This window comes from Sander vitreus, chromosome 17 (assembly GCF_031162955.1).
Source record: "Sander vitreus isolate 19-12246 chromosome 17, sanVit1, whole genome shotgun sequence".
Taxonomy (NCBI): Eukaryota; Metazoa; Chordata; class Actinopteri; order Perciformes; family Percidae; genus Sander; species Sander vitreus.
This window is the reverse complement of record NC_135871.1, coordinates 33,254,793-33,281,312: the sequence shown is the minus strand read 5'-3', so window position 1 is coordinate 33,281,312 and position 26,520 is coordinate 33,254,793. Positions and strand designations below refer to the sequence as shown.

General features: G+C 44.6%; 1 protein-coding gene and 1 long non-coding RNA gene across 2 annotated transcripts; both read right to left on the bottom strand.

The window, feature by feature from the left end:
• Nucleotides 1-2,389: 2,389 nt before the first annotated feature.
• Nucleotides 2,390-15,592, bottom strand: irf5 (interferon regulatory factor 5). The gene is made up of 9 exons (XM_078273366.1): nucleotides 15,416-15,592; nucleotides 14,068-14,447; nucleotides 8,874-9,060; nucleotides 7,819-7,844; nucleotides 7,708-7,735; nucleotides 5,251-5,532; nucleotides 4,223-4,612; nucleotides 3,436-3,554; nucleotides 2,390-2,614 (listed from the first exon to the last, which is right to left on the bottom strand). The coding sequence occupies exons 2-9, from the start codon at nucleotides 14,239-14,241 to the stop codon at nucleotides 2,426-2,428; spliced, it is 1,395 nt and encodes a 464-aa protein (XP_078129492.1). The 5' UTR covers nucleotides 14,242-14,447; nucleotides 15,416-15,592; the 3' UTR covers nucleotides 2,390-2,425.
• Nucleotides 15,593-17,658: 2,066 nt separating this feature from the next.
• On the bottom strand, nucleotides 17,659-21,981 carry LOC144532643 (uncharacterized). The gene is made up of 3 exons (XR_013503367.1): nucleotides 21,905-21,981; nucleotides 19,473-19,699; nucleotides 17,659-19,007 (listed from the first exon to the last, which is right to left on the bottom strand). It is a non-coding gene; the product is annotated as an uncharacterized LOC144532643 (long non-coding RNA).
• Between the last annotated feature and the right edge of the window lie 4,539 nt (nucleotides 21,982-26,520).

The following is a 26,520-nucleotide window of genomic DNA, read 5'->3' as shown; positions in this document are numbered from 1 at the left end:
CGGAGCAACCTGGGCTCTCCTAACACCTGAGCAGTGCCACAGACTGATCCACTCCATGCCACGCCGCACTGCTGCAGTCATTCAGGCAAAAGGAGCCCCAACTAAGTACTGAGTGCTGTACATGCTCATACTTTTCATGTTTATACTTTTTCAGTTGGCCAACATTTCTAAAAATCCTTTTTTTGTATTAGTCTTAAGTAATATTCTAATTTTCTGAGATACTGAATTTGGGGTTTTCATTAGTTGTCAGTTATAATCATCACAATTAAAAGAAATGAACATTTGAAATATATCAGTCTGTGTGGAATGAATGAATATAATCTACAAAGTTCACTTTTTGAATGGAATTACTGAAATAAATCAACTTTCATGATATTCTAATTATATGACCAGCACCTGTATGTGTGTATATATTTATACAAAGTTTTACGCATGTTAAGTTGGCTGAAAATAAAAGCAGTTGAAAGTGAGAGGACGTTTCTTTTTTAGCTGTGTGTGTATGTGTATATATATATTAGGGCTGTCGGCATTACAATTATCGCGATGCGATTAAGGGCCAGGCATAACACGTTCATTTTTTTTTAATCGCATGCCACCATTTATTAATTTATTTTACACTTCACTGGGCACAGGCTACTATTTTGACCCTTTGCAGCACCGTTACTTCTCATCAAGCTGCCACTTCCTCCTAACACATCCTGCTGCTGCAGGCTGCAGCATGATGGGGAAACACAGCAGCAATAACTCTGAATGGAGCTTATTTTCCTAAACTCCCGGACGGCTCGTAGACAAGTTGAAAGCCATATGCTATGATGCTAGCAGGCTCAAGCAAAGCAGTATTTTGGAGAGTGCTACTAGCCGACCTGTTGATGAAACCAAATCCAAATAAATTACTACAGCTCTTGCAAAATGGGTGGCAACTAACTGCAGTCCTGTCAGCATCGTAGAGGACACGGGTCTTAAAGAAGTGCTACATGTTCTGACCCGTCTTATACATGGCCGTCGAGGGGGACAGTAGTCTCATCTGACCCGTCTTATACATGGCCGTCGAGGGGGACAGTAGTCTCACCTGACCCGTCTCATGGCCGTCGAGGGGGACAGTAGTCTCACCTGACCCGTCTTACACATGGCCGTCGAGGGGGACAGTGGTTTCACCTGACCCGTCTCGTTGCCGTCGAGGGGGACAGCAGCCCCACACAGCCTGTACTCCACGGAGAAAGCAGCCACACAGGAACTGCTGCAAGGTGCTGCAAACGCTGTCTCATTAACCGCTGATCACTGGACGTCAGTGAGGAATCTACATTATTTAGGAGTTACTAAACACTAGATGGACTCTAGTAAGGACAGGGATCTTTAGTTTTTAGTTCGGGACTTGGAGGAATGGTGCAATAATGACAGATTCACACATTTTTATTTTGTTTACAGTAAATAAATAATTACAAATCTTAAAGTCAACTTCATAAAGTCACTTTCTTTGCATTCATTTGATTCCCAGTTAAGATCCTCTGGTAAGAACGGCTTTCATTGTTATTATGTACTTAAAAACTGTTCTGAAATGCAAAATAATAGAATATTAATCATGTGATAAAATGTGATTAATCGCGATTAAATATAGAAATTCAGCGATTAATCACGATTAAAAATAATTAATCATTTGACAGCCCCACACATGTGTATATATATATATATATATCAGAACATTGTGTGTTAATCTGTCGAACACATTTTAATGTTTCTTGTAGCGCTGCAACAGTTGATTATTTTCATTATCAGTTAATCTTCTGATTTATATTCAATCAATTTGTCAAAATCAATTCAATTAGTTTAAAAAATGACGACGTGGTGACGAGAAGTATTACTAAACAACGCTCAAATGTTACACATCTCCGACCCAGAAGATATATTTTCACCTTTTGGTTCATAGATATATTTACACACAATACTATAATACTGCGTAATAATACTGCGTAATAATACTGCGTATTTCCCAGTAAGTAAAAGTGTAAAAAGGAAAGCTGGTGTATGAAAGAATACTGCAGCTGTTTATTGAAATCCTGAACACAGATGTTAAAGGACTGTTAATATTAATAAAACCTGTTTTAGATCAAACTCCCAGGGACGGAAACATGGAAAAATCCAGAACTTCCAGAACAAACTTCCACGTTATTCTGAACTTCAGAGTTTAATGTGTAGTCGCGTTAAAGAGAAGAACTGAGGAGTCACACAGCTACACAGATACATACGTATATCCTATATATATATATATATATATATATATATAATATATATATATATATAATATATATATATAATATATATATAAAATATATATATATATATATATATATATAATATATATATATATATAGCATATATATATATAATATATATATAATATATATATAAAGTCCCTGGGATGGTGCGTTCAGGGCCCGGCGGGGGCCCAGGGCCCCTGGATGTGCTGGCTCTGCAGCAGCCTCTGCAGCTCCTTGAACTGCTCCACGGTCTGGTCCTTGACGTCGGGGTTAGAGATCTGCAGACGGATGCTGTCAGTGGACCAGCTCAGCTCTCCCGAGAACATCTCCGTCAGGATCCGGGCCACCACCGGCACCACCTGGGCACAACCAGAACAAGGTTAAACCAGAACCAGAACCAGGTTAAACCAGGACCACGTTCAGCTCGACAACACGTAGCAACCTGTTTATTTAAACTGAAATGGGGGGGTGTTGAACACCCTGCTGTGAGCTCTCTGCTCTGCCAGACTCTAGCTGACAGCCAATCAGCAGAGACGTGTGTGCAGACAGCTAATCAACAGAGACGTGTCTGCAGACAGCCAATCAGCAGAGTGTTCAACACGTTTCAAGGCGGTTTAACTGGAGACAAGAAGAAGCTCACTACGATTAATTTCTCTCTTAAATCATAACATGCATTAATAATCCCAAATTCAGAGGAAGTTGTTGGTCGATGATAATCAGACCCAAACACAATCTGTGGATTGTTTTCAGCTCGAAGAGGAGATGAGGAAGAGGAGATGAAGAAGAGGAGATGAGGAGATGAGGAAGAGGAGATGAGGAAGAGGAGAGGAGGAAGAGGAGACGAGGAAGAAGAGAGGAGGAAGAGGAGACGAGGAAGAGGAGACGAGGAGAGGAGGAAGAGGAGATGAGGAAGAAGAGACGAGGAAGAAGAGACGAGGAAGAGGAGGAAGAGGAGACGAGGAAGAGGAGACGAGGAAGAGGGGATGAGGAAGAGGAGACGAGGAAGAGGAGACGAGGAAGAGGAGACGAGGAGATGAGGAAGAGGAGACAAGGAAGAGGAGAAGAGGAAGAGGAGATGAGGAAGAGGAGACGAGGAGACGAGGAAGAGGAGACGAGGAGATGAGGAAGAGGAGAAGAGGAAGACGAGATGAGGAAGAGTGCTTCTTCTGTGTTTTACGACCTGCACGATGATGAGCTTCTTCTCTTTGGGTTTCTTGTCGGGCCAATCCTCTCCAAAGCAGAAGAAGATGTCGAAGGGGGGCGGGCTCTCAGTTTCCCCTCTGTGGAACAGGATCAGCCCTGAGGACAGAAGACACCAAGACCATTAGTCCTCATGGGACAGGATCAGCCCTGAGGACAGAAGACACCAAGACCATTAGTCCTCATGGGACAGGATCAGCCCTGAGGACAGAAGACACCAAGACCATTAGTCCTCATGGGACAGGATCAGCCCTGAGGACAGAGGACACCAAGACCATTAGTCCTCATGGGACAGGATCAGCCCTGAGGACAGAGGACACCAAGACCATTAGTCCTCATGGGACAGGATCAGCCCTGAGGACAGAGGACACCAAGACCATTAGTCCTCATGGGACAGGATCAGCCCTGAGGACAGAGGACACCAAGACCATTAGTCCTCATGGGACAGGGTCAGCCCTGAGGACAGAGGACACCAAGACCATTAGTCCTCATGGGACAGGATCAGCCCTGAGGACAGAGGACAGATTTGCATTCAACGATGCAACTACGTTCATGGTAAATTAATGTGTGGATTCTCTTCTGGATTAATGGAGGAGTTGTTTGGTCTCTAAAACCTGGATCAGGATCAGAATCAGGATTAGAACAGATTATTAGATTATTAGAATATTAGATTATTATAACAGTTGGAGATTAATCTAATAGTTGGTATTTAATGGATGGATGTGTGCAGCTGTGTGTAGGTGATTTCGGGCTCAGTGATTGGTCACCTTGCAGGAAGTCGTTGAGGCTGAACACTTTGATCTTCTTCTCCCGCTCCATGGGGTTTGGGCCTCCGTGTTCGGACACCCCCGGGCCGGACCAGAACACCTTGCACTGGCAGAGGCGCACGGCGTAGATGTCCTGCTGCCAGATCTCCAGGATCAGGCCGCGCTCCATGACATCCAGCAGGGCGTCCGTGTAGAACTTCTGCTTGTGGTTCTGGAGGTCGGCGGTGCCGGGGAAGCGGACCTGCTGCAGGCTGACGGGCCCGAGCAGGTCCACCTGGCCCGGGCTCGGCTCCAGCAGCCCGAAGAACAGCCGGCAGCCCTGGGGGTTACTGACGGTCAGACAGCCCATGGGCCGGCCGCGGTACTGGAACTTCAGCTCCAGGTCCGTCACTACGGCAACACACAGGTACTACCGCTGTTACTACGGCAACACACAGGTACTACAGCTGTTACTACAGCAACACACAGGTACTGCAGCTGTCACTACGGCAACACAGGTACTATAGCTGTTACTACGGCAACACATTTACTTAATGTGACACGTTAATGTGTTTACATGCTTTAATGTTCAAAAGAAACTGTATTTCCTCATCCTGTCTGAATATTCCTGTAATCACAAGCGCCTGTCTCTTTAAGAAAAAGCCCAGTCTGCTCTGATTGGTCAGCGTATCCCAGTCTTCAGCAGCTGTGCTCAGTCGGGGAATGACTGTAACGGCACTTTCTACCCAGAAATAGTTTAGCTGTGACATCACAGCGTACGGAAGTCCCGCAATACTCTGAAACTCTGTGTACTCTGATATTCTGTGTACTCTGATACTCTGTGTACTCTGAGATACTTTCACTGTATTCATGAAGCACCTCCACCTGCTTTATAATCAACAGACATGAACATCTCTCTTTTACAATGTGGGGCCTTTAAATAATCAACTCAGACGTGAAAATGAAGAGAAATAATCTGTTCGTCTGCACACACTGCCAGGACACAGAGCTGTTCGTCTGCACACACGGCCACGGGAACAGTTACTCACGCGGGACGCTGCTCAGCAGGTCGTACTTGCAGTGCGTTTGGTTCTGGACATCCTCCATGCTGCTGGCCTCCATGGGGGCGGGGCCAGGGGGGGCGGACTCAGCCGGGGGGGGCAGAGAGACGAAGCCCTGCCCACCCCCCACCCCACCCTGAGCCTGGAGGTCAGGGGTCACAGGGAGGCCCGGGGTCACGGGACCAAACGTCCCGTCGGAGGACAGACTGAAGGGTCGGACGTCTGTGTGGGTCGCGAAGCTGAAGGAGGGGGGGTCCCTGGGCCGGGTGTCTGGGGGGACATGACATCATCACATGACATCATCACATTACATCATCACATGACATCATCACATTACACAGGAACCCAGGGTTCTATGGGGTAAAGTTGAGACTTTTTAACACCACCCAGGATGCTAACTTGTCGACCGTGTAACGGAGAATCAGCGTGGATTCAAAGAAGAGAAGTATTTACCGAGTAACGCTACCTGGGTTTAATTAAACATTTTACTGAAGTGTGTTTGTACTCAAACAACATGAAATTAATAAAATATTTGTCATAATCACGGTTATTTTGGTTAATATTGAAATCAGGATTATTTAATCATTTACTGATTGTCTTGAAAAGATGTTGCACTCAGACAAAGAGTTTATCTGCAAAACCTAAATAAACCTAATTAAACATAAACTAGGGCTGTCAAACGATTACAAATTTTTAATCGCGATTAATCACTGAAGTTCTATAGCTGTCGATTAATCGCATATTTTATCACATGATTAAAATTCTATTATTTAGCATTTCAGAACAGTTTTTAAGTACATAACAATGGAAAGCCGTTCTTACCAGAGGATCTTAACTGGGAATCAAATGAATGATGAAAAGAAAGTTACTTTATGAACTTGATTTTAAGATTTGTAATTATTTATTTACTGTAAACAAAAGAAACGTGTAAATCTGTCATTATTGCACAATTCCTCCAAGTACCTAACTAAAAAACTAAAAATCCCTATCCTTACTAGAGTCAATCTAGTGTTTAGTAACTCCTAAATAATGTAGATTCCTCACTGATGTCCAGTGATCAGCGGTTAATGAGACAGCGTTTGCAGCACCTTGCAGCAGTGTGGCTGCTTTCTCCGTGGAGTACAGGCTGTGTGTGGTGAAACTACTGTCCCCCTCGACGGCAACGAGACAGGTCAACCGTAGTACGTCTTTAAGACCCGAATCCTCTACGATGCTGACAGGTCTGCAGTTAGTTGCTACCCGTTTATCCCGCTAGTGGGTAGCATCACGTTAACTGTACTACTGTGCTTAGCTCGTAGCTGGTAGCTCCAGCTGGACGTGCTTCGGTGATATTTTAATTCAGCTTTACACAACGTGCATATGGTTTAGACTTGTCTACGAGCCGTCTGGGAGTTTTGTAAAATAAAAAGCTCCATTCAGAGTTATTGCTGCTGTGGAAATACATTAATAAAAATTAATGCGACTAAAAAAATGTAATCGCGTTGCGTCGGCCCTTAATCACATCACGATTAACGCGTTAACGTTGACAGCCCTAAAATAAACCTAATTAAACTAGTGCTGTCAAACGATTAAAATAGTTAAATCACAATTAATCACACTTTTTTTATCTATTGTAAATCCTTGATTTCTTTTTGGCCCATTATTTTTTCTCATTTTAATGCTCTTATCAACATGGAAAAGTAGATCGGCTTGCTTTGTGCAAATGTTTTTTTAAGTTTGTTCTTAGTTGTGGTATCTATGTGCCCCTGTCTGAAGCATAGACTGTTAATATTAATATACAGTCTATGGTCTGAAGTCATCCATTGTCGCCTGGCTTTGATGAGGGGGCGGAGAATTGACCATCAGCTGGGTGCTTGGCCATCAGCTGTGTGCTTGGCCATCAAGTGGTATTTCAGACTGGACGTGCTGCGACGATAGCTCAGCTCACAACAACAGAACACACAGATCACTTTGGTCTTGTCAATGGAACCATTTGGCAACTTTTTAAAAGTAAACTTTCTATTCAGAATCTTATTGGCATCCATTTTGGCGTCTTGCGCTCGCCATCCACTCAAAACGTAACGTTAGCCTACTACTCTTTGGCCGGCTCGCAAGCCCAAACAAGTGTGTGCCTGTTGTTTTGTTTCCGGTCTAGCTAGATCCGGTGTGGTGTTGTAGTTTTTCTAACGTTACTAGTTGTTGCAACAGCATGTGAAAAAAGTTTGCTAGGCCAAAAAGAACGTTAATCTCACGATAAAAAAATGTACGGCGTTAATAACGCATTTAACTGACAGCACTAATTAAACCTAATTAAAATGACTATTTTAATGATCGATAGGAGCTGAAATCATAATCCGGATTAAGATTTAGATGAATTGCCCAGCGCCATGACAACAGTGGAAGGAGCCACAACATTTGGCTTACAGGCTGTTTCCATGGAGACGGTGAACTAAACTTTGGACTTACTGATTGTGAGCTCCATCAGATTCGGCATCTGAGAATAAAACACATTGTTGTTGTCAGTCAGCTGATAAAAGGAGACATGAGTTTATATTTTTCACACATTGTGTTCCTCACCTCCTCGTCATCCTCATCCGCTCCGTCTGAAACAGGAAACACGGTCAATACTCATTATTAAATCATAAAGATACACAGACACACACAGTATCTCACAAAAGTGAGTACACCCCTCACATTTTAGTAAATATTTTATTATATCTTTTAATGGGACAACACTGAAGAAATGAGCCTTTGCTCCAATGTAAAGTATGAAGAGTACAGCTTGTATAACAGAGTAAATGTGCCGTCCTCTCAAAATAACTCAACACACAGCCATTAATGTCTAAACCCTGGCAACTAAAGTTAGTACACAGACACATATATCATATCATATATAAGTCAGAATAAACTATGAATACTCATTATTAAATCATAAAGATACACAGACACATATCAGCTCATATCCTCTGGCAAGTTTTAATAATTAAGTTTGATAAAATCTGAGTTTACAAGCAGATACTTTACAGATGTAAATCCAGCTGTAATGTGTGTGTGTGTGTGTGTGTGTGTATGCATGTATGTGTGTGTGTGTGTGTGTGTGTGTGCATGCGTGTATGTGTGTGTGTATGCATGTGCATGCGTGCGTGCGTGCGTGTGTGTGAAGCGATGAAAATATCAGATAAACCTACCATTTATATGGTGTATATATATCTCACCTGTGTGAAGTGATGAATATACAGGTAAACCTACCATTTATATGGTATATATATCTCACCTGTGTGAAGTGATGAAAATATCAGGTAAACCTACCATTTATATGGTATATATATCTCACCTGTGTGAAGTGATGAATATACAGGTAAACCTACTGTTTATATGGTATATATATCTCACCTGTGTGAAGTGATGAATATACAGGTAAACCTACCATTTATATGGTATATATATCTCACCTGTGTGAAGTGATGAATATACAGGTAAACCTACCATTTATATGGTATATATATCTCACCTGTGTGAAGTGATGAATATACAGGTAAACCTATCATTTATATGGTATATATATATCTCACCTGTGTGAAGCGATGAATATATCAAATAAACCTACCGTTTATATGGTATATATATCTCACCTGTGTTCCCGCTCTGCTCACAGACCTCGTAGATCTTGTAGGGCTGGACCGGTGTTTCTTTGGTGCCGTCGTATTTCAGCTGAAACTCTCGGCTTTTGTTCAGAGCGCAGCGGAGGTTAGCTTTCCACTTGGCAGGGTCGGGTTCATCCACGCCATCCTGGTACTTCCCCGTCTCCACGGCCCACGCCTGCAGACACAGAGAGAGAGACGGGTTCATATACTGTCTGTCTGTATGCCTGTCTCTGTCTGTCTGTCTCTCTGTCTGCCTGTCTCTGTCTGTCTGTCTGTCTCTCTGTCTGCCTGTCTCTCTGTCTGTCTCTGAGAGACAGATATATATACACACACACTCACCTAAAGGATTATTAGGAACACCATGCTAATGCCGTGTTTGTTCCTATCAATATGGGCCAACATTTCTAAAGAATGCTTCCAGCACCTTGTTGAATCAATGCCACGAAGAATTAAGGCAGTTCTGAAGGTGAAAGGGGTTCCCCACACCATTACACCCCAACCACCAGCAGCTTGCCCAGTGGTAACAAGGCATGATGGATCCCCCACACCATTACACCCCCACCACCACCACCACCAGCCTGCCCAGTGGTAACAAGGCATGATGGATCCCCCACACCATTACACCACCACCACCAGCCTGCCCAGTGGTAACAAGGCATGATGGATCCCCCACACCATTACACCACCACCACCACCAGCCTGCCCAGTGGTAACAAGGCATGATGGATCCCCCACACCATTACACCCCCCACCACCACCAGCCTGCCCAGTGGTAACAAGGCATGATGGATCCCCCACACCATTACACCCCCACCACCAGCAGCCTGCCCAGTGGTAACAAGGCATGATGGGTCCCCCCACACCATTACACCCCCCACAACCAGCCTGCCCAGTGGTAACAAGGCATGATGGATCCCCCACACCATTACACCCCCACCACCACCAGCCTGCCCAGTGGTAACAAGGCATGATGGATCCCCCACACCATTACACCCCCACCACCACCAGCCTGCCCAGTGGTAACAAGGCATGATGGGTCCCCCACACCATTACACCCCCACAACCAGCCTGCCCAGTGGTAACAAGGCATGATGGATCCCCCACACCATTACACCCCCACCACCAGCAGCTTGCCCAATGGTAACAAGGCATGATGGATCCCCCACACCATTACACCCCCCACCACCACCAGCCTGCCCAGTGGTAACAAGGCATGATGGATCCCCCACACCATTACACCACCACCACCACCAGCCTGCCCAGTGGTAACAAGGCATGATGGATCCCCCCACACCATTACACCCCCCACCACCAGCAGCCTGCCCAGTGGTAACAAGGCATGATGGATCCCCCACACCATTACACCCCCACCACCACCACCACCAGCCTGCCCAGTGGTAACAAGGCATGATGGATCCCCCACACCATTACACCACCACCACCACCACCAGCCTGCCCAGTGGTAACAAGGCATGATGGATCCCCCACACCATTACACCCCCCACCACCACCAGCCTGCCCAGTGGTAACAAGGCATGATGGATCCCCCACACCATTACACCCCCACCACCACCAGCCTGCCCAGTGGTAACAAGGCATGATGGATCCCCCCACACCATTACACCCCCACCACCAGCAGCCTGCCCAGTGGTAACAAGGCATGATGGGTCCCCCACACCATTACACCCCCCACCACCACCAGCCTGCCCAGTGGTAACAAGGCATGATGGATCCCCCACACCATTACACCCCCCCACCACCACCAGCCTGCCCAGTGGTAACAAGGCATGATGGGATCCCCCACACCATTACACCCCCCCACCACCAGCAGCCTGCCCAGTGGTAACAAGGCATGATGGATCACACCATTACACCCCCACCATCACCACGCAGCCTTGCCCAGTGGTAACAAGGCATGATGGATCCCCCACACCATTACACCCCCACCACCACCACCACCAGCCTGCCCAGTGGTAACAAGGCATGATGGATCCCCACACCATTACACCACCACCACCACCAGCCTGCCCGAGTGGTAACAAGGCATGATGGATCCCCCACACCATTACACCCCCACCACCACACAGCCTGCCCGAGTGGTAACAAGGCATGATGGATCCCCACACCGTACACCCCCACCACCACCAGCCTGCCCAGTGGTAACAAGGCATGATGGGATCCCCCACACCATTACACCCCCACCACCACCAGCCTGCCCAGTGGTAACAAGGCATGATGGATCCCCACACCATTACACCACCACCACCAGCCTGCCCAGTGGTAACAAGGCATGATGGGATCCCCCACACCATTACACCCCCACCACCACCAGCCTGCCCAGTGGTAACAAGGCATGATGGATCCCCCACACCATTACACCCCCACCACCACCACCACCAGCCTGCCCAGTGGTAACAAGGCATGATGGATCCCCCACACCATTACACCACCACCACCACCAGCCTGCCCAGTGGTAACAAGGCATGATGGATCCCCCACACCATTACACCCCCCACCACCACCACCGCAGCTTGCCCATGGTAACAAGGCATGATGGATCCCCACACCATTACACCACCACCACCACCAGCCTGCCCAGTGGTAACAAGGCATGATGGATCCCCCACACCATTACACCACCACCACCACCACCAGCCTGCCCAGTGGTAACAAGGCATGATGGATCCCCCACACCATTACACCCCCACCACCAGCAGCTTGCCCAGTGGTAACAAGGCATGATGGATCCCCCACACCATTACACCACCACCACCACCACCCTGCCCAGTGGTAACAAGGCATGATGGATCCCCCACACCATTACACCACCACCACCACCACCAGCCTGCCCAGTGGTAACAAGGCATGATGGATCCCCCACACCATTACACCACCACCACCACCAGCCTGCCCAGTGGTAACAAGGCATGATGGATCCCCCACACCATTACACCCCCACCACCACCAGCCTGCCCAGTGGTAACAAGGCATGATGGATCCCCCACACCATTACACCCCCACCACCAGCAGCCTGCCCAGTGGTAACAAGGCATGATGGGTCCCCCACACCATTACACCCCCACCACCAGCCTGCCCAGTGGTAACAAGGCATGATGGATCCCCCACACCATTACACCCCCACCACCAGCCTGCCCAGTGGTAACAAGGCATGATGGATCCCCCACACCATTACACCCCCACCACCAGCCTGCCCAGTGGTAACAAGGCATGATGGATCCCCCACACCATTACACCCCCACCATCAGCCTGCCCAGTGGTAACAAGTAGAGGTCGACCGATATGGGTTTTCTCTGGCCGATGCCGATGCCGATCTTTAGAAATCAGGGTCAGCCAATGTTTATTTATTATTTTGGCCGATATTTGGCCGATACATGCTTGTTTTTAAACCTCTATTTGAAAGATAAAATGTAACACTAATATACACAGAATTTCTCAACAAAAACATTTATTGAACACTTCACTAATCTACACTTGTATACTTCAATTAAAAATGTATAATGTAAAAACATACTGTATATTGTATAAAGTATGAAAAATATATTAAATAAACGAAACAGGTAAGAAGAAAAATAAATGTCAAATAAACTTTTCAATGAAAAAATAAAGTTTAGTGCACTTAGCAGCATTTATTAAACTTCTGAGAATACAAATCCTCAAGCTTCACAGAAAGTGACATATTATTATTAATCTCACACTATTTCCTCCTAACTCCTGTTGAATCACATCAGACCAGGGCTCTCTAAAGTCAGTACTTGGTCACCTTGTTTGTTAGATCAGGGTTCATTTGGTGAAGTGTATCTGTGTTTTGGGGGCCCTACTGTTACATGTCCTGTAGCACTCATTAGGATCTTATCTGAGCACATTTCTTTTAGTTGTCATTTAAAACTCGTCCAGCCAATTTAATGAAATGAAGGGTTTTATTCGTGCTGATAGATGCAGTTAATGGATACAGGCACGGAGAACTGAAGGCTCTGTTAGCAACGATTAGCGCCGTTAGCGGTTAGCTCCAGTTAGCTCCGTTATAGGAGTGGATGAGACTGCCACAGACAGGGGTAACAACCAGACTCTGATAAATGACATTCGGGGAGCTTCCACAGCGGTGTGGCCGTGGTGTTTTGTACGGTTTCATTAGTACAGTTAATTCCAAGGCAAGAACACCAGCAACATGCTACTGCTAACGGTAGCCTCTGAGCCTGAAGTGACTGTGCGAGACACACAGCAAGACTTCATGAGGGGAGTGGCTGGAGACAGCTGGTCTGGATGCGCTGTACAAAATGTCGCCTATTCATGTTTTTAACACTAGGCATGCTTTGCTGCATACCTCGGTTGTAACGAGTGGTTATTTGAGTCAAAGTTGATCTTCTATCAGCTGGAATCAGTCAGCCCATTCTCCTCTAACCTCTAGCATCAACAAGGCATTTTCGCCCCCCAGGACTGCTGCATACTGGATGTTTTTCCTTTTTCAGACCCTTCTTTATAAACCCTAGAAATGGTTGTGCGTGAAAATCCCAGTAACTGAGCAGATTGTGGAATACTCAGACCAGCCCGTCTGGCACCAACAACCATGCCACGCTCAAAGTTGCTGAGATCACCTTTCGTTCCCAGTCTGACATTCAGTTTGGAGTTCAGGAGATTGTCTTGACCTGGACCACCCCCCTAAATGCATTGAAGAAGCTGCCATGTGATTGGTTGATTAGATAATTTCATTAACGAGAAATTTAACAGGTGTTCCTAATAATCCTTTAGGTGAGTGTATATATATATATATATATACACTAGGGCTGTCAATCGATTAAAAAATTTAATCTAATTAATTACATACTCTGTGATTAATTAATCGCATACATAATTAACGGTGCCTGAACCGATACTTTTTAAGAAAGTAAAAAAAGAAAAGAAATAAAAGGTACTAAACAACAGTCGGTGACATTAAAGAACGGCTTGTTTATTGCTAAGGCCATATGGTCAACATTAAATGATTTAATAATAATGTATAACAATAACAATAACTTATTTCACTAGTAAATATCTGTTAAACGACAAAAACAAACACCAGATGATAAAGGGCATTTAACAATAACTTCAAATGCACCACGAGGCTGTGGTTTACCAGTTTCATTATATATATATATATATATATATATATTTGGTATGTTCAGACCTTGAAGATGGTGTGTTCCTCGTCTGCGGCCGGCGTGTGGCGTGTGGCGTGTTTCCAGGGGATCTGGAAGAGGCGGTGGTCTGGACTGATCCACTGCAGACCGGGATACCTGCCACTGTTCACCTGGGTCAGCAGCCAGGGCTTCAGACGGATCCTCCGGGGCTGCACACTCATACTGGCAGGGGAAGGGGTGGGGTACACTGGGAGGGGTAGGGTACTGGGTACACTGGGAGGAGTAGGTTAGGGTACACTGGGAGGGGTAGGGTACACTGGGAGGGGTAGGGTACTGGGTACACTGGGAGGAGTAGGTTAGGGTACACTGGGAGGGTTAGGGTAGGGTACACTGGGTACACTGGGAGACCTGGATGAGGCGTGGTAACCTTAAAGTGAGTAGTAAAGAGGTATTTATTTAGTACAGGGCCATTATTGTAGTAAAGATATTTATAGATATGTGTGTAACAGGATCTCAACCTGTGTTTAATACTTTAAATGTGATAAAACAATCTGTAAATGTGAGAGAAACTAAGATATGTGAATGTGTACTGAGACGCGTGAATGTGTACTGAGAGGTGTGAATGTGTACTGAGACGTGTGAGTGTGTACTGAGATGTGTGAATGTGTACTGAGATGTGTGAGTGTGTACTGAGACGTGTGAGTGTGTACTGAGATATTATTGTCTCAGACATCAGTTACACTCAGCAGAGATCTGTGTCTAAATACATAAATATACTCATTATAATACTGATATATTGCGATTATTGTTACAGCGGGAAGAAGACCAGGAGACGCAGCTGAAAGCTCTGACAGAGTTTCTCATGTTTGAGTTCTGATGGGAAGACTTCAGACTTCAGTTCAACATGTTTCTGTTCCTGAAAAGATTTGGGAAGTCGCTGAGTCACAGTCGTGGGATCAGAACCTGGGTCACTTTAACCTGGGTCAGATTAAACTGGGTCACTTTAACCTGGGTCAGGTTAAACTGGGTCACTTTAATCCAGGTCAGATTAAACCGGGTCACATTTAGCAGAGTCAGAAGTATTCAGATTACTGCCGTAAAAGTACTAATACCACACTGTAAAAATACTCTGTTACAGTAAAAGTTCTGCATTGAAAATTTTACTGAAGTACCTCAACATGTTCGTGTGTGTGTGTGTGTGTGTGTGTGTGTGTGTGTGTGTGTGTGTCTTTGTGTGTGTGTGTGTGTGTGTGTGTGTGTGTGTGTGTGTGTGTGTGTGTGTGTGTGTGTGTGTGTGTGTGTGTGTGTGTGTGTGTGTGTGTGTGTGTGTGTGTGTGTCTGTGTCTGTGTGTGTGTGTGTGTGTGTGTGTGTAATCATTGTACTGATGGACTCACCTAGTCCCGGTGTTCCGGAGTTCCGGTCCCGGTCGGACTCTCTGTGAGTCGTTAAACAGCCGCGTGCTAAACTGTAATCCGCTGCAGCGTCAGAGTGACGTCAACAAACAAATAAAACAAAATGCCGCGGACACAAACAAGCTGCTGACAGAAAAGTGAAGTGACTGCGGATCAGAATCAATGTGACACAATGAGAACTACAACTTCCTGTCAGAGAGACAAAATAAAAGCTTCAGTCGCTGTTGAATGGAAAAATAAAAGTCGTAACTGTTTTTTATTAAATATATTTATCAGCTACAGCACACATAGAACATAATCAAACCGTGTCTCTCTGTATGTTACAACATGCATATATATATATATATATATATATATATAATATATTGTATTGTGTTGTAACATTTAGAAATCATTTTAAACGTTCAGAGACCTGTCCAGTCTTTTATTGAGAAGGTTCATCAGGTAGTTTCCGGTGTGGTGTTCTGACAGAGACGCTTTTTACAGAAGTAGTTCCTCCCTTCCTTCCGCTCTGAAACCATGGCTCTGAAACACGGAAACCAAAAAGATTGTTTCTATTTTTAGGAGAAAAAGACTCAAATCTGAAGATCCTCCAACCCTAAAAACTGAAAATCTAAGTAACTAAGTAACCAACATAGTAACAAAGTAACTAAACAGACTAACAAAGTTACGAAGTAACGAAGTATTTCTGACTGAGCAGTAACTAAGTATTTCTGACTGAGCAGTAACAAAGTATTTCTGACTGAGCAGTAACTTCTAACAGTCTGAAACTTTGATTAAATATAAATAAATGTAGAAATACTTCAGAGAGTAAAGATCATAAACTGAATAGAAGAACATATGTTTAAGTTTGTATTTTTGATGTAAAGTAATAATAATAATAATAATAATAATAGTAATAATAGTAATAATAGTAATAGTAATATAGTAATAATAATAATAATAATAATAATAATAATAATAATAATAATAATAATAATACATTATATGTATTTTATATTACATGTGTTTATATTTGTAATTATATTATCATATTGATTATTAAAAATTCTGCTGTTGAGGTACTTGTACTTGAGTCTTTTCTCTTCATTCCACTTTCTACTTCTACTCCTCTACATTCATCTGTTCCAGCTTTAGTTACTAGTTACTTTAGTTACTAGTTACTTTAGTTACTCCACTACATTCATCTGTTCCAGCTTTAGTTACTAGTTACTTTAGTTACTAGTTACTTTAGTTACTCCGCTACATTCATCTGTTCCAGCTTTAGTTACTAGTTACTTTAGTTACTCCGCTACATTCATCTGTTCCAGCTTTAGTTACTAGTTACTTTAGTTACTAGTTACTTTAGTTAATCCACTACATTCATCTGTTCCAGCTTTAGTTACTAGTTACTTTAGTTACTCCGCTACATTCATCTGTTCCAGCTTTAGTTACTAGTTACTTTAGTTACTCCGCTACATTCATCTGTTCCAGCTTTAGTTACTAGTTACTTTAGTTACTAGTTACTTTAGTTACTCCGCTACATTCATCTGTTCCAGCTTTAGTTACTAGTTACTTTAGTTACGCCACTACATTCATCTGTTCCAGCTTTAGTTACTAGTTACTTTAGTTACTAGTTACTTTAGTTACTAGTTACTTTAGTTACTCCGCTACATTCATCTGTTCCAGCTTTAGTTACTAGTTACTTTAGTTACTAGTTACTTTAGTTACTACACTACATTCATCTGTTCCAGCTTTAGTTACTAGTTACTTTAGTTACTAGTTACTTTAGTTACTCCGCTACATTCATCTGTTCCAGCTTTAGTTACTAGTTACATGTAGTTTATAAATCTGATGTTTGATTCTAAAGTCAACTAGCCGACAATATAACGACTACAAGTCAGCTGAGATGATCAGACCATTAGACACACACCTGTTAGTGTGTGTGTCTGTGTGTGTGTGTGTGTGTGTGTGTGTGTGTGTGTGTGTGTGTGTGTGTGTGTAGTAGAAGTAACATCTTCACTGCAGGACTTTTACTGTAACAAAGTATTTCTACAGTGTGGTATTAGTACTTTCACAGAATCTGAATACTTCTTCCAGCGCTGCATGTCCGCAGGCCCCAGCTCTGTGTTCATGTGTTCATGTGTTCACGTGTTCATGTGTGAAGAAGAAGAAGCTGGGAGGTTGTTGACATGTTTGGCTGTGTTTAATAACAGATTATATTATTTATTATAATAAACGTCACATGTTTACAGAATAAAAACTAAACTTTAAAGATGTTTCCACTGTGGCCAGCGGGGGGTGCTCCTGCGTTACCTTCAGCCTGGCTGATCACTTCCTGTTGCAGCGGAGCTGTTGATTGGTTCTCGTGTGAATGTCCTGCATAACACTTAGAGAGCAGTCAGACGTATTTGTTGCTGCTCTGTGATTGGCTGCTGCAGAGAACTGCATCACTGTTCCCTACAGCTGGGACGAGTCTTCCCCGGTACGTGGACGCTGATTGGATTTATATTTTCATATATTGAGATACTAGAAGTATTGAGATTCGTAGTTTTCTAAAGACAACTTATCATGAGACATTTCTAAAAACTGATAGAATGACATCACAAGTCATCAGTCAGTCTGGCGTTTATTTACTTTGTAAAGAAGATCCTAACGGATCTGATGAAGTCACCGTCGGCGTTACCGTAGAAACAACATTTAGCTCAATCATGAATAAGACATATACATTCTATTTTAAAAATCATGATACGTACGTTAATCAATTAGTTTTCCTTCCTAATGAACATCTTTGGACTCTCTGACGTCATCATCTCAAGTCTCTGACATCATCATCTCAACTCTGACATCATCTCAAGTCTCTGACATCATCATCTCAAGTCTCTGACATCATCATCATCTCAAGTCTCTGACATCATCATCTCAACTCTGACATCATCTCAAGTCTCTGACATCATCATCTCAAGTCTCTGACATCATCATCATCTCAAGTCTCTGACATCATCTTCTCAAGTCTCTGACATCATCATCTCAAGTCTCTGACATCATCATCTCAACTCTCTGACATCATCATCATCTCAAGTCTCTGACCTCATCATCTCAAGTCTCTGACATCATCTCAAGTCTCTGACATCATCATCATCTCAACTCTCTGACATCATCATCATCTCAAGTCTCTGACCTCATCATCTCAACTCTCTGACATCATCTCAACTTTGACATCATCATCTCAACTCTCTGACATCATCATCTCAACTGTGACATCATCATCTCAACTCTCTGACATCATCACCTCAACTTTGACATCATCATATCAACTCTCGGCTGTTTCTGTGACAGGAAGTAGATCAGAGTGAAACCTGGACCCACTGACGATGTCTGCTGATGAAGATGATGAAGATGCTGCAGGAGGAAGCAGAGCTGATGAAGATGATGATGAAGATGAAAGAGGAAGCAGAGCTGAAGATGATGAAGATGGAGAAAGCAGAGCTGATGAAGATGATGAAGATGAAGGAGGAAGCAGGGAGAGTCTCCGAGTGTAGACTCCCTGGTGGCCGTGGAAACTCTGTCTTTGATCTCAGAACGAAGACTCGTCCTTAGAGAAGACACAGTCACAAACACTTTACGTTATTATATATATATATATATATATATATATATATATATATATATATATATATATATATAACACAGGACTTTCACCCAGGAGAGCCGGGATCGCGTCCCGCGTGTGGCGTTTAACAACACGCGTGTGACGTTGTTCTCATGATGACACGAGATAACGTGATAACACGAGAACAACGTTGTATGTCTACGTGTATGTCTACGCTGTATACAGCGTAGACATACATGTGGATAGCTCAAAATGCGTACAGATAACACGCCATTTGGCTTTAGGAAAGTGGCGTGTATGTTTATGCAAAGTCATGATGCCATGTTGCGATGAAACAACCAAACAACTGTTTACTAATCTGATAACCATTAATAAAAACTGACTTGAGGCTAAAGCTGTAAACATTGAGCGCTGTCAGAGTCAGAGGATCATCGTCATGTTTCTAACCTGAGGTCAGCTGAGTGAAGGAGTTTCAGTTCGTACCACGTTGGGATGTTTCCCGACGGCTGCGTGTTCATCTGAGTGTTTCTGTCGCCGTCGTCTCCTCAGCGTCTGCAGCAGCAGCCACAGAACAGCTGACAGAAACAAGAGCAGCATCGACGCAGCAATTCCCCAGGCCAGTCTGCAGTCCACATCTCCGAAATACTGCTGCTCCCTGAATGCACCGTCAGGCACTGCAGAGAGGAGAGTTTAAGTCAGTGAATGCACCATCGGGCACTGCAGAGAGGAGAGTTCAAGTCATGTCTACAGGTGTAGAGTGTGTTTACAGTAACACCTGAGTGTCTACAGGTGTAGAGTGTGTTTACAGTAACACCTGAGTGTCTACAGGTGTAGAGTTTACAGTAACACCTGAGTGTCTACAGGTGTAGAGTTTACAGTAACATCTGAGTGTCTACAGGTGTAGTTTACAGTAACACCTGAGTATCTACAGGTGTAGAGTGTATTTACAGTAACACCTGAGTGTCTACAGGTGTAGAGGGTGTTTACAGTAACACCTGAGTGTCTACAGGTGTAGAGTGTATTTACAGTAACACCTGACTGTCTACAGGTGTAGAGGGTGTTTACAGTAACATCTGAGTGTCTACAGGTGTAGAGTGTGTTTACAGTAACACCTGAGTGTCTACAGGTGTAGAGTTTACAGTAACATCTGAGTGTTTACAGGTGTAGTTTATAGTAACACCTGAGTGTCTACAGGTGTAGAGTGTATTTACAGTAACACCTGAGTGTCTACAGGTGTAGAGGGTGTTTACAGTAACACCTGAGTGTCTACAGGTGTAGAGTTTACAGTAACACCTGAGTGTCTACACGTGTAGAGTGTGTTTACAGTAACATCTGAGTGTCTACAGGTGTAGAGTGTGTTTACAGTAACACCTGAGTGTCTACAGGTGTAGAGTGTATTTACAGTAACACCTGAGTGTCTACAGGTGTAGAGTGTGTTTACAGTAACACCTGAGTGTCTACAGGTGTAGAGTTTACAGTAACATCTGAGTGTTTACAGGTGTAGTTTACAGTAACACCTGAGTGTCTACAGGTGTAGAGTGTGTTTACAGTAACACCTGAGTGTCTACAGGTGTAGAGTTTACAGTAACATCTGAGTGTCTACACGTGTAGAGTTTACAGTAACACCTGAGTGCAGGTAGAGTTTACAGTAACACCTGAGTGTCTACAGGTGTAGAGTTTACAGTAACATCTGAGTGTCTACAGGTGTAGTTTACAGTAACACCTGAGTATCTACAGGTGTAGAGTGTATTTACAGTAACACCTGAGTGTCTACAGGTGTAGAGGGTGTTTACAGTAACACCTGAGTGTCTACAGTTGTAGAGTGTATTTACAGTAACACCTGACTGTCTACAAGTGTAGAGGGTGTTTACAGTAACATCTGAGTGTCTACAGGTGTAGAGTGTGTTTACAGTAATACCTGAGTGTCTACAGGTATAGAGTTTACAGTAACATCTGAGTGTCTACAGGTGTAGTTTATAGTAACACCTGAGTATCTACAGGTGTAGAGTGTGTTTACAGTAACACCTGAGTGTCTACAGGTGTAGAGTGTGTTTACAGTAACACCTGAGTGTCTACAGGTGTAGAGTTTACAGTAACACCTGAGTGTCTACAGGTGTAGAGTGTGTTTACAGTAACACCTGAGTGTCTACAGGTGTAGAGTGTATTTACAGTAACACCTGAGTGTCTACAGGTGTAGAGTGTGTTTACAGTAACACCTGAGTGTCTCACAGGTGTAGAGGGAGTTTACAGTAACACCTGAGTGTCTACAGGTGTAGAGTTTACAGTAACATCTGAGTGTTTACAGGTGTAGTTTACAGTAACACCTGAGTGTCTACAGGTGTAGAGTGTATTTACAGTAACACCTGAGTGTCTACAGGTGTAGAGTGTGTTTACAGTAACACCTGAGTGTCTACAGGTGTAGAGTTTACAGTAACATCTGAGTGTCTACACGTGTAGAGTTTACAGTAACACCTGAGTGTCTACAGGTGTAGAGTTTACAGTAACATCTGAGTGTTTACAGGTGTAGTTTACAGTAACACCTGAGTGTCTACAGGTGTAGTATGTGTTTACAGTAACACCTGAGTATCTACAGGTGTAGAGTGTATTTACAGTAACACCTGAGTATCTACAGGTGTAGAGGGTGTTTACAGTAACACCTGAGTGTCTACAGGTGTAGAGTGTATTTACAGTAACACCTGAGTGTCTACAGGTGTAGAGTGTATTTACAGTAACACCTGAGAGTCTACAGGTGTAGAGTGTACAGTAATACCTGAGAGTCTACAGGTCGTCCTGCTGTTAGGTTTGTATTTATATTAGGGTTAGGGTTATATTTATGTTAGGGTTAGGGTTATATTTATATATTATACTGTTCTTCTCACCTGCTTGTCCTCTCTGCAGGACTTCAACATCCACTGAAGCTGAAGCTTCTTCTCCTGACTCTTCGTCTCTGGCTACAACCTGCAGGATGAACAGTCAGAATGTAGTAAATGAAGATAATAGTACTGCAGTATGATGTAGTACAGGAAATAAAGAGAGTAAATAAAGGATCAGTATATAATAATCAAGGTTATACTGCAGCATTCGGATGTAGAGCCACCTGGAGGATGTTTCTGTCAAAGGCGTGCAGTTGGTCCGTCCTGGCGATCAGAACCCCCCCCTGGGTAATTTGGTACAGTCCAGATGAAGGCTGGATGGAGTAGTGGATGTTTGGATTCCAGCCCTGTGATTGGACGGCAGTGATGACTCAGCAGGTGTCACACAGGTCATAATACAGGTGCAGCAGCAGGTGTTCTTACGTTGGAGAAGTCCATGTCTGCTGCCTGGATTAGTAACACCTGGTTCCCATAGGTGGAGACGATGGAGGCGGGGCTAGAGCTCTGCACGATGAACCCTTTAAAGGTGGTCGAGTTGAAGAGCGGCGGGAACGCGTTCGGAGCCAGAACTCGGATCAGAACTGCTGCCACGCTGTACTTCAGCCGGTCGTCCTCCTGACACACCTGAAGGGGGGGGTGGGGGGTGGGGGGGTTAGTTCTGAAGTCAATGTCATGAACTCTAAACAGGAAGTAAAGTCGTTACCATGACGCTGAGTGTGAAGTTTGTCTCCCGCTGTCGGTCGTTCACAGCTCGGGTTATTCTGATCTCACCGGTCCTGTTGTTGATCTCAAACCTGCCCTGCTCTGCACCTACACACACACACACACACACACAGAATACGTGAACACACACACACAGACAGACAGACAGACAGACAGACACACACACACACACACACACACACACACACACACACACACACACACAGACAGACAGACAGACACACACACACAGACAGACACACCCACACACACACACACACACACACACACACACACACACACACACACACACACACACACACACACACACACACACACACACAGACACAGACACAGACAGACAGACAGACACACACACACACACACACACACACACACACACACACACACACACACACACACACACACACACAGACACAGACAGACACACACACACACACACAGAATACGTGAACACACACACACAGACAGACAGACAGACACACACACACACACACACACACACACACACACACACACACACACAGACAGACAGACAGACAGACAGACAGACAGACAGACACACACACACACACACACACAGACAGACACACACACACACACACACACACACACACACACACACACACACACACACACACACACACACACACACACACACACACACACACACACACACACACACACACACACACACACACACACACACACACACACACACATACTCACAGACACACACACACACACACACACACACACATACACACACACACACACACACACACACACACACACACACACACACACACACACACACACACACACACACACACACACACATACACACACACACACACACACACACACACACACACGTACACACGTACACACACACACACACACACACACACACACACACACACACACACACACACACACACACACACACACACACACACACACACACACACACACACACACACACACACACACACACACACACACACACACACACACACACATAAACAGACAGACACACACACACACACACACACACACACACACACACACACACACACACACACACACACACACACACACACACACACACACACACACACACACACACAGTGACCTGAGATACAGTCAGTGGTCATGTGACATGTCTACATGTGGTGATGAAGGTGAACTCTGACCTGACAGGATGCTGTAGATTAGAGGAGTGTTGATTCCTCTGTCTCCATCCTCTGCTCTGATTGGACCAGGAGAAAACTCCAGGACTGCATCCTGAGACAGAAAACAGACTTTTTTAACATGTAGTAGTGTGTTTACCTGGTGTCTCTGTGTGATGTCACAGTGTTTACCTGGTGTGATGTCACAGTGTTTACTAGGGGTGGAACGGTACATGTATTCATATTGAACCGAAACAGTACGGGCGTCTCGGTTTGGTACATGAATTTACACGGAGAATACACAGTATGAAAATAAATAAAACTTGCGGAACTACTGTTACATACGCGTTTCTTAGGGACACCTAATCTGTAGCCCCGCCTTAGCTCTGAAGCTCCTAAGCTCCGCCTACATGTCGAGTCAGTCGGTCCAGTGAGTCCACACAAAGCAAACTAGTCCCTTCCATATACAGCCAAACATGGACGTAGCTGTATCCCTTCTTGCCTCGACCACAAATAGCCTCCAGGCCCATTTGCTTCGCTGTTTGCTGTTTGCTCCGCCGTTAGCTTCACTGTTTGCTGTTAGCTCCGCCGTTAGCTTCACTGTTTGCTGTTAGCTCCGCCGTTAGCTTCACTGTTTGCTGTTAGCTCCGCCGTTAGCTTCGCTGTTTGCTGCTAGCTCCACTGTTAGCGTGTGAAGCTAACGCCACAATTCGCCAACTGCTCTGTGTAACCGAAGCTGCTCTTTTAACACTTCAGGCTGTTACAGCTAGCTCAGGGGACAGACTGGAGGACACTAGGTGGTACAGCCTGAGACAGCTAGCTCAGGGGACAGACTGGAGGACACTAGGTGGTACAGCCTGAGACAGCTAGCTCAGGGGACAGACTGGATGACAGTAGGTGGTACAGCCTGAGACAGCTAGCTCAGGGGACAGACTGGAGGACACTAGGTGGTACAGCCTGAGACAGCTAGCTCAGGGGACAGACTGGATGACACTAGGTGGTACAGCCTGAGACAGCTAGCTCAGGGGACAGACTGGATGACACTAGGTGGTACAGCCTGAGACAGCTAGCTCAGGGGACAGACTGTAGGACACTAGGTGGTACAGCCTGAGACATATAGCTCAGGGGACAGACTGGATGACACTAGGTAGTACAGCCTGAGACAGCTAGCTCAGTGGACAGACTAGATGACACTAGGTGGTACAGCCTGAGACAGCTAGCTCAGGGGAGAGACTGGATGACACTAGGTAGTACAGCCTGAGACAGCTAGCTCAGTGGACAGACTAGATGACACTAGGTAGTACAGCCTGAGACAGCTAGCTCAGGGGAGAGACTGGAGGACACTAGGTGGTACAGCCTGAGACAGCTAGCTCAGTGGACAGACTAGATGACACTAGGTGGTACAGCCTGAGACAGCTAGCTCAGGGGAGAGACTGGATGACACTAGGTAGTACAGCCTGAGACAGCTAGCTCAGTGGACAGACTAGATGACACTAGGTGGTACAGCCTGAGACAGCTAGCACAGGGGAGAGACTGGATGACACTAGGTAGTACAGCCTGAGACAGCTAGCTCAGTGGACAGACTAGATGACACTAGGTGGTACAGCCTGAGACAGCTAGCTCAGGGGAGAGACTGGAGGACACTAGGTGGTACAGCCTGAGACAGCTAGCTCAGTGGACAGCCTAAGACATACACAATAAAAAAAATTGCCTTCTGCATTTTTGTTTTGCTTTTCCCTCCATTGTACCGAACCGTGATGTCTGAACCGAGGTTTGAACCAAACCGTGACTTCAGTGTACCCCTAGTGTTTACCTGGTGTCTCTGTGTGATGTCACAGTGTCTCTGTGTGATGTCACAGTGTTTACCTGGTGTCTGTGTGTGATGTTAGTGGTGTAGGTGGGGTTCATGCAGACAGGAAGTCCGGGAGAGAAAGGTGTGCAGGGCAGGAAGTGCGGATACAGATCGTCTCGGTCCTCGATGTTCACAATCAGAACAGCAGACGTGTTGAACTTCTCCGCGGTGTTGGCTTCCTGTTTCACATCAACACACAAACTAAACATCATGTTCAGAAAAATATAACTTAGATTAGATTAGATTAGATTAGACTCTATTAATCCCAAACTGGGAAATGTCAGTGGTGCAGCAGCAAAACATCACACACACACACACACACACACACACACACACACACACACACACACACACACACACACACACACACACACATAGCTATATATGATAGAATACAACTATTCACAAATAATGATAAAAATACAGAGGAAAGAATGTACAAACTTATATACAAGTGGTGAATAAAAATGGACAACTACTTAAGATATAAGTATAACCTATGTTTGTGCAAGTTACACTTAGTGCAGTACTGTGATGTATATGAGTATTATCTAACACTCAGTGTGTTGGGCCAGATGTACTAACGCTGTTGCGCCCATTTCAGGCGTATTTGTTTCGCAACGTGCGCGTAAAAGCATGGCAAGGTATGTACTAACAGGCCTCACTGAGGTAAAATCATGACGAGGTATGTACTAACAGGCCTCACTGAGGTAAAATCATGGCGAGGTATGTACTAACAGGCCTCACTGACGTAAAAGCATGGCAAGGTATGTACTAACAGGCCTCACTGAGGTAACAGCATGGTGAGGTATGTACTAACAGGCTGCACTGAGGTAAAAGCATGGCGAGGTATGTACTAACAGGCTGTACTGAGG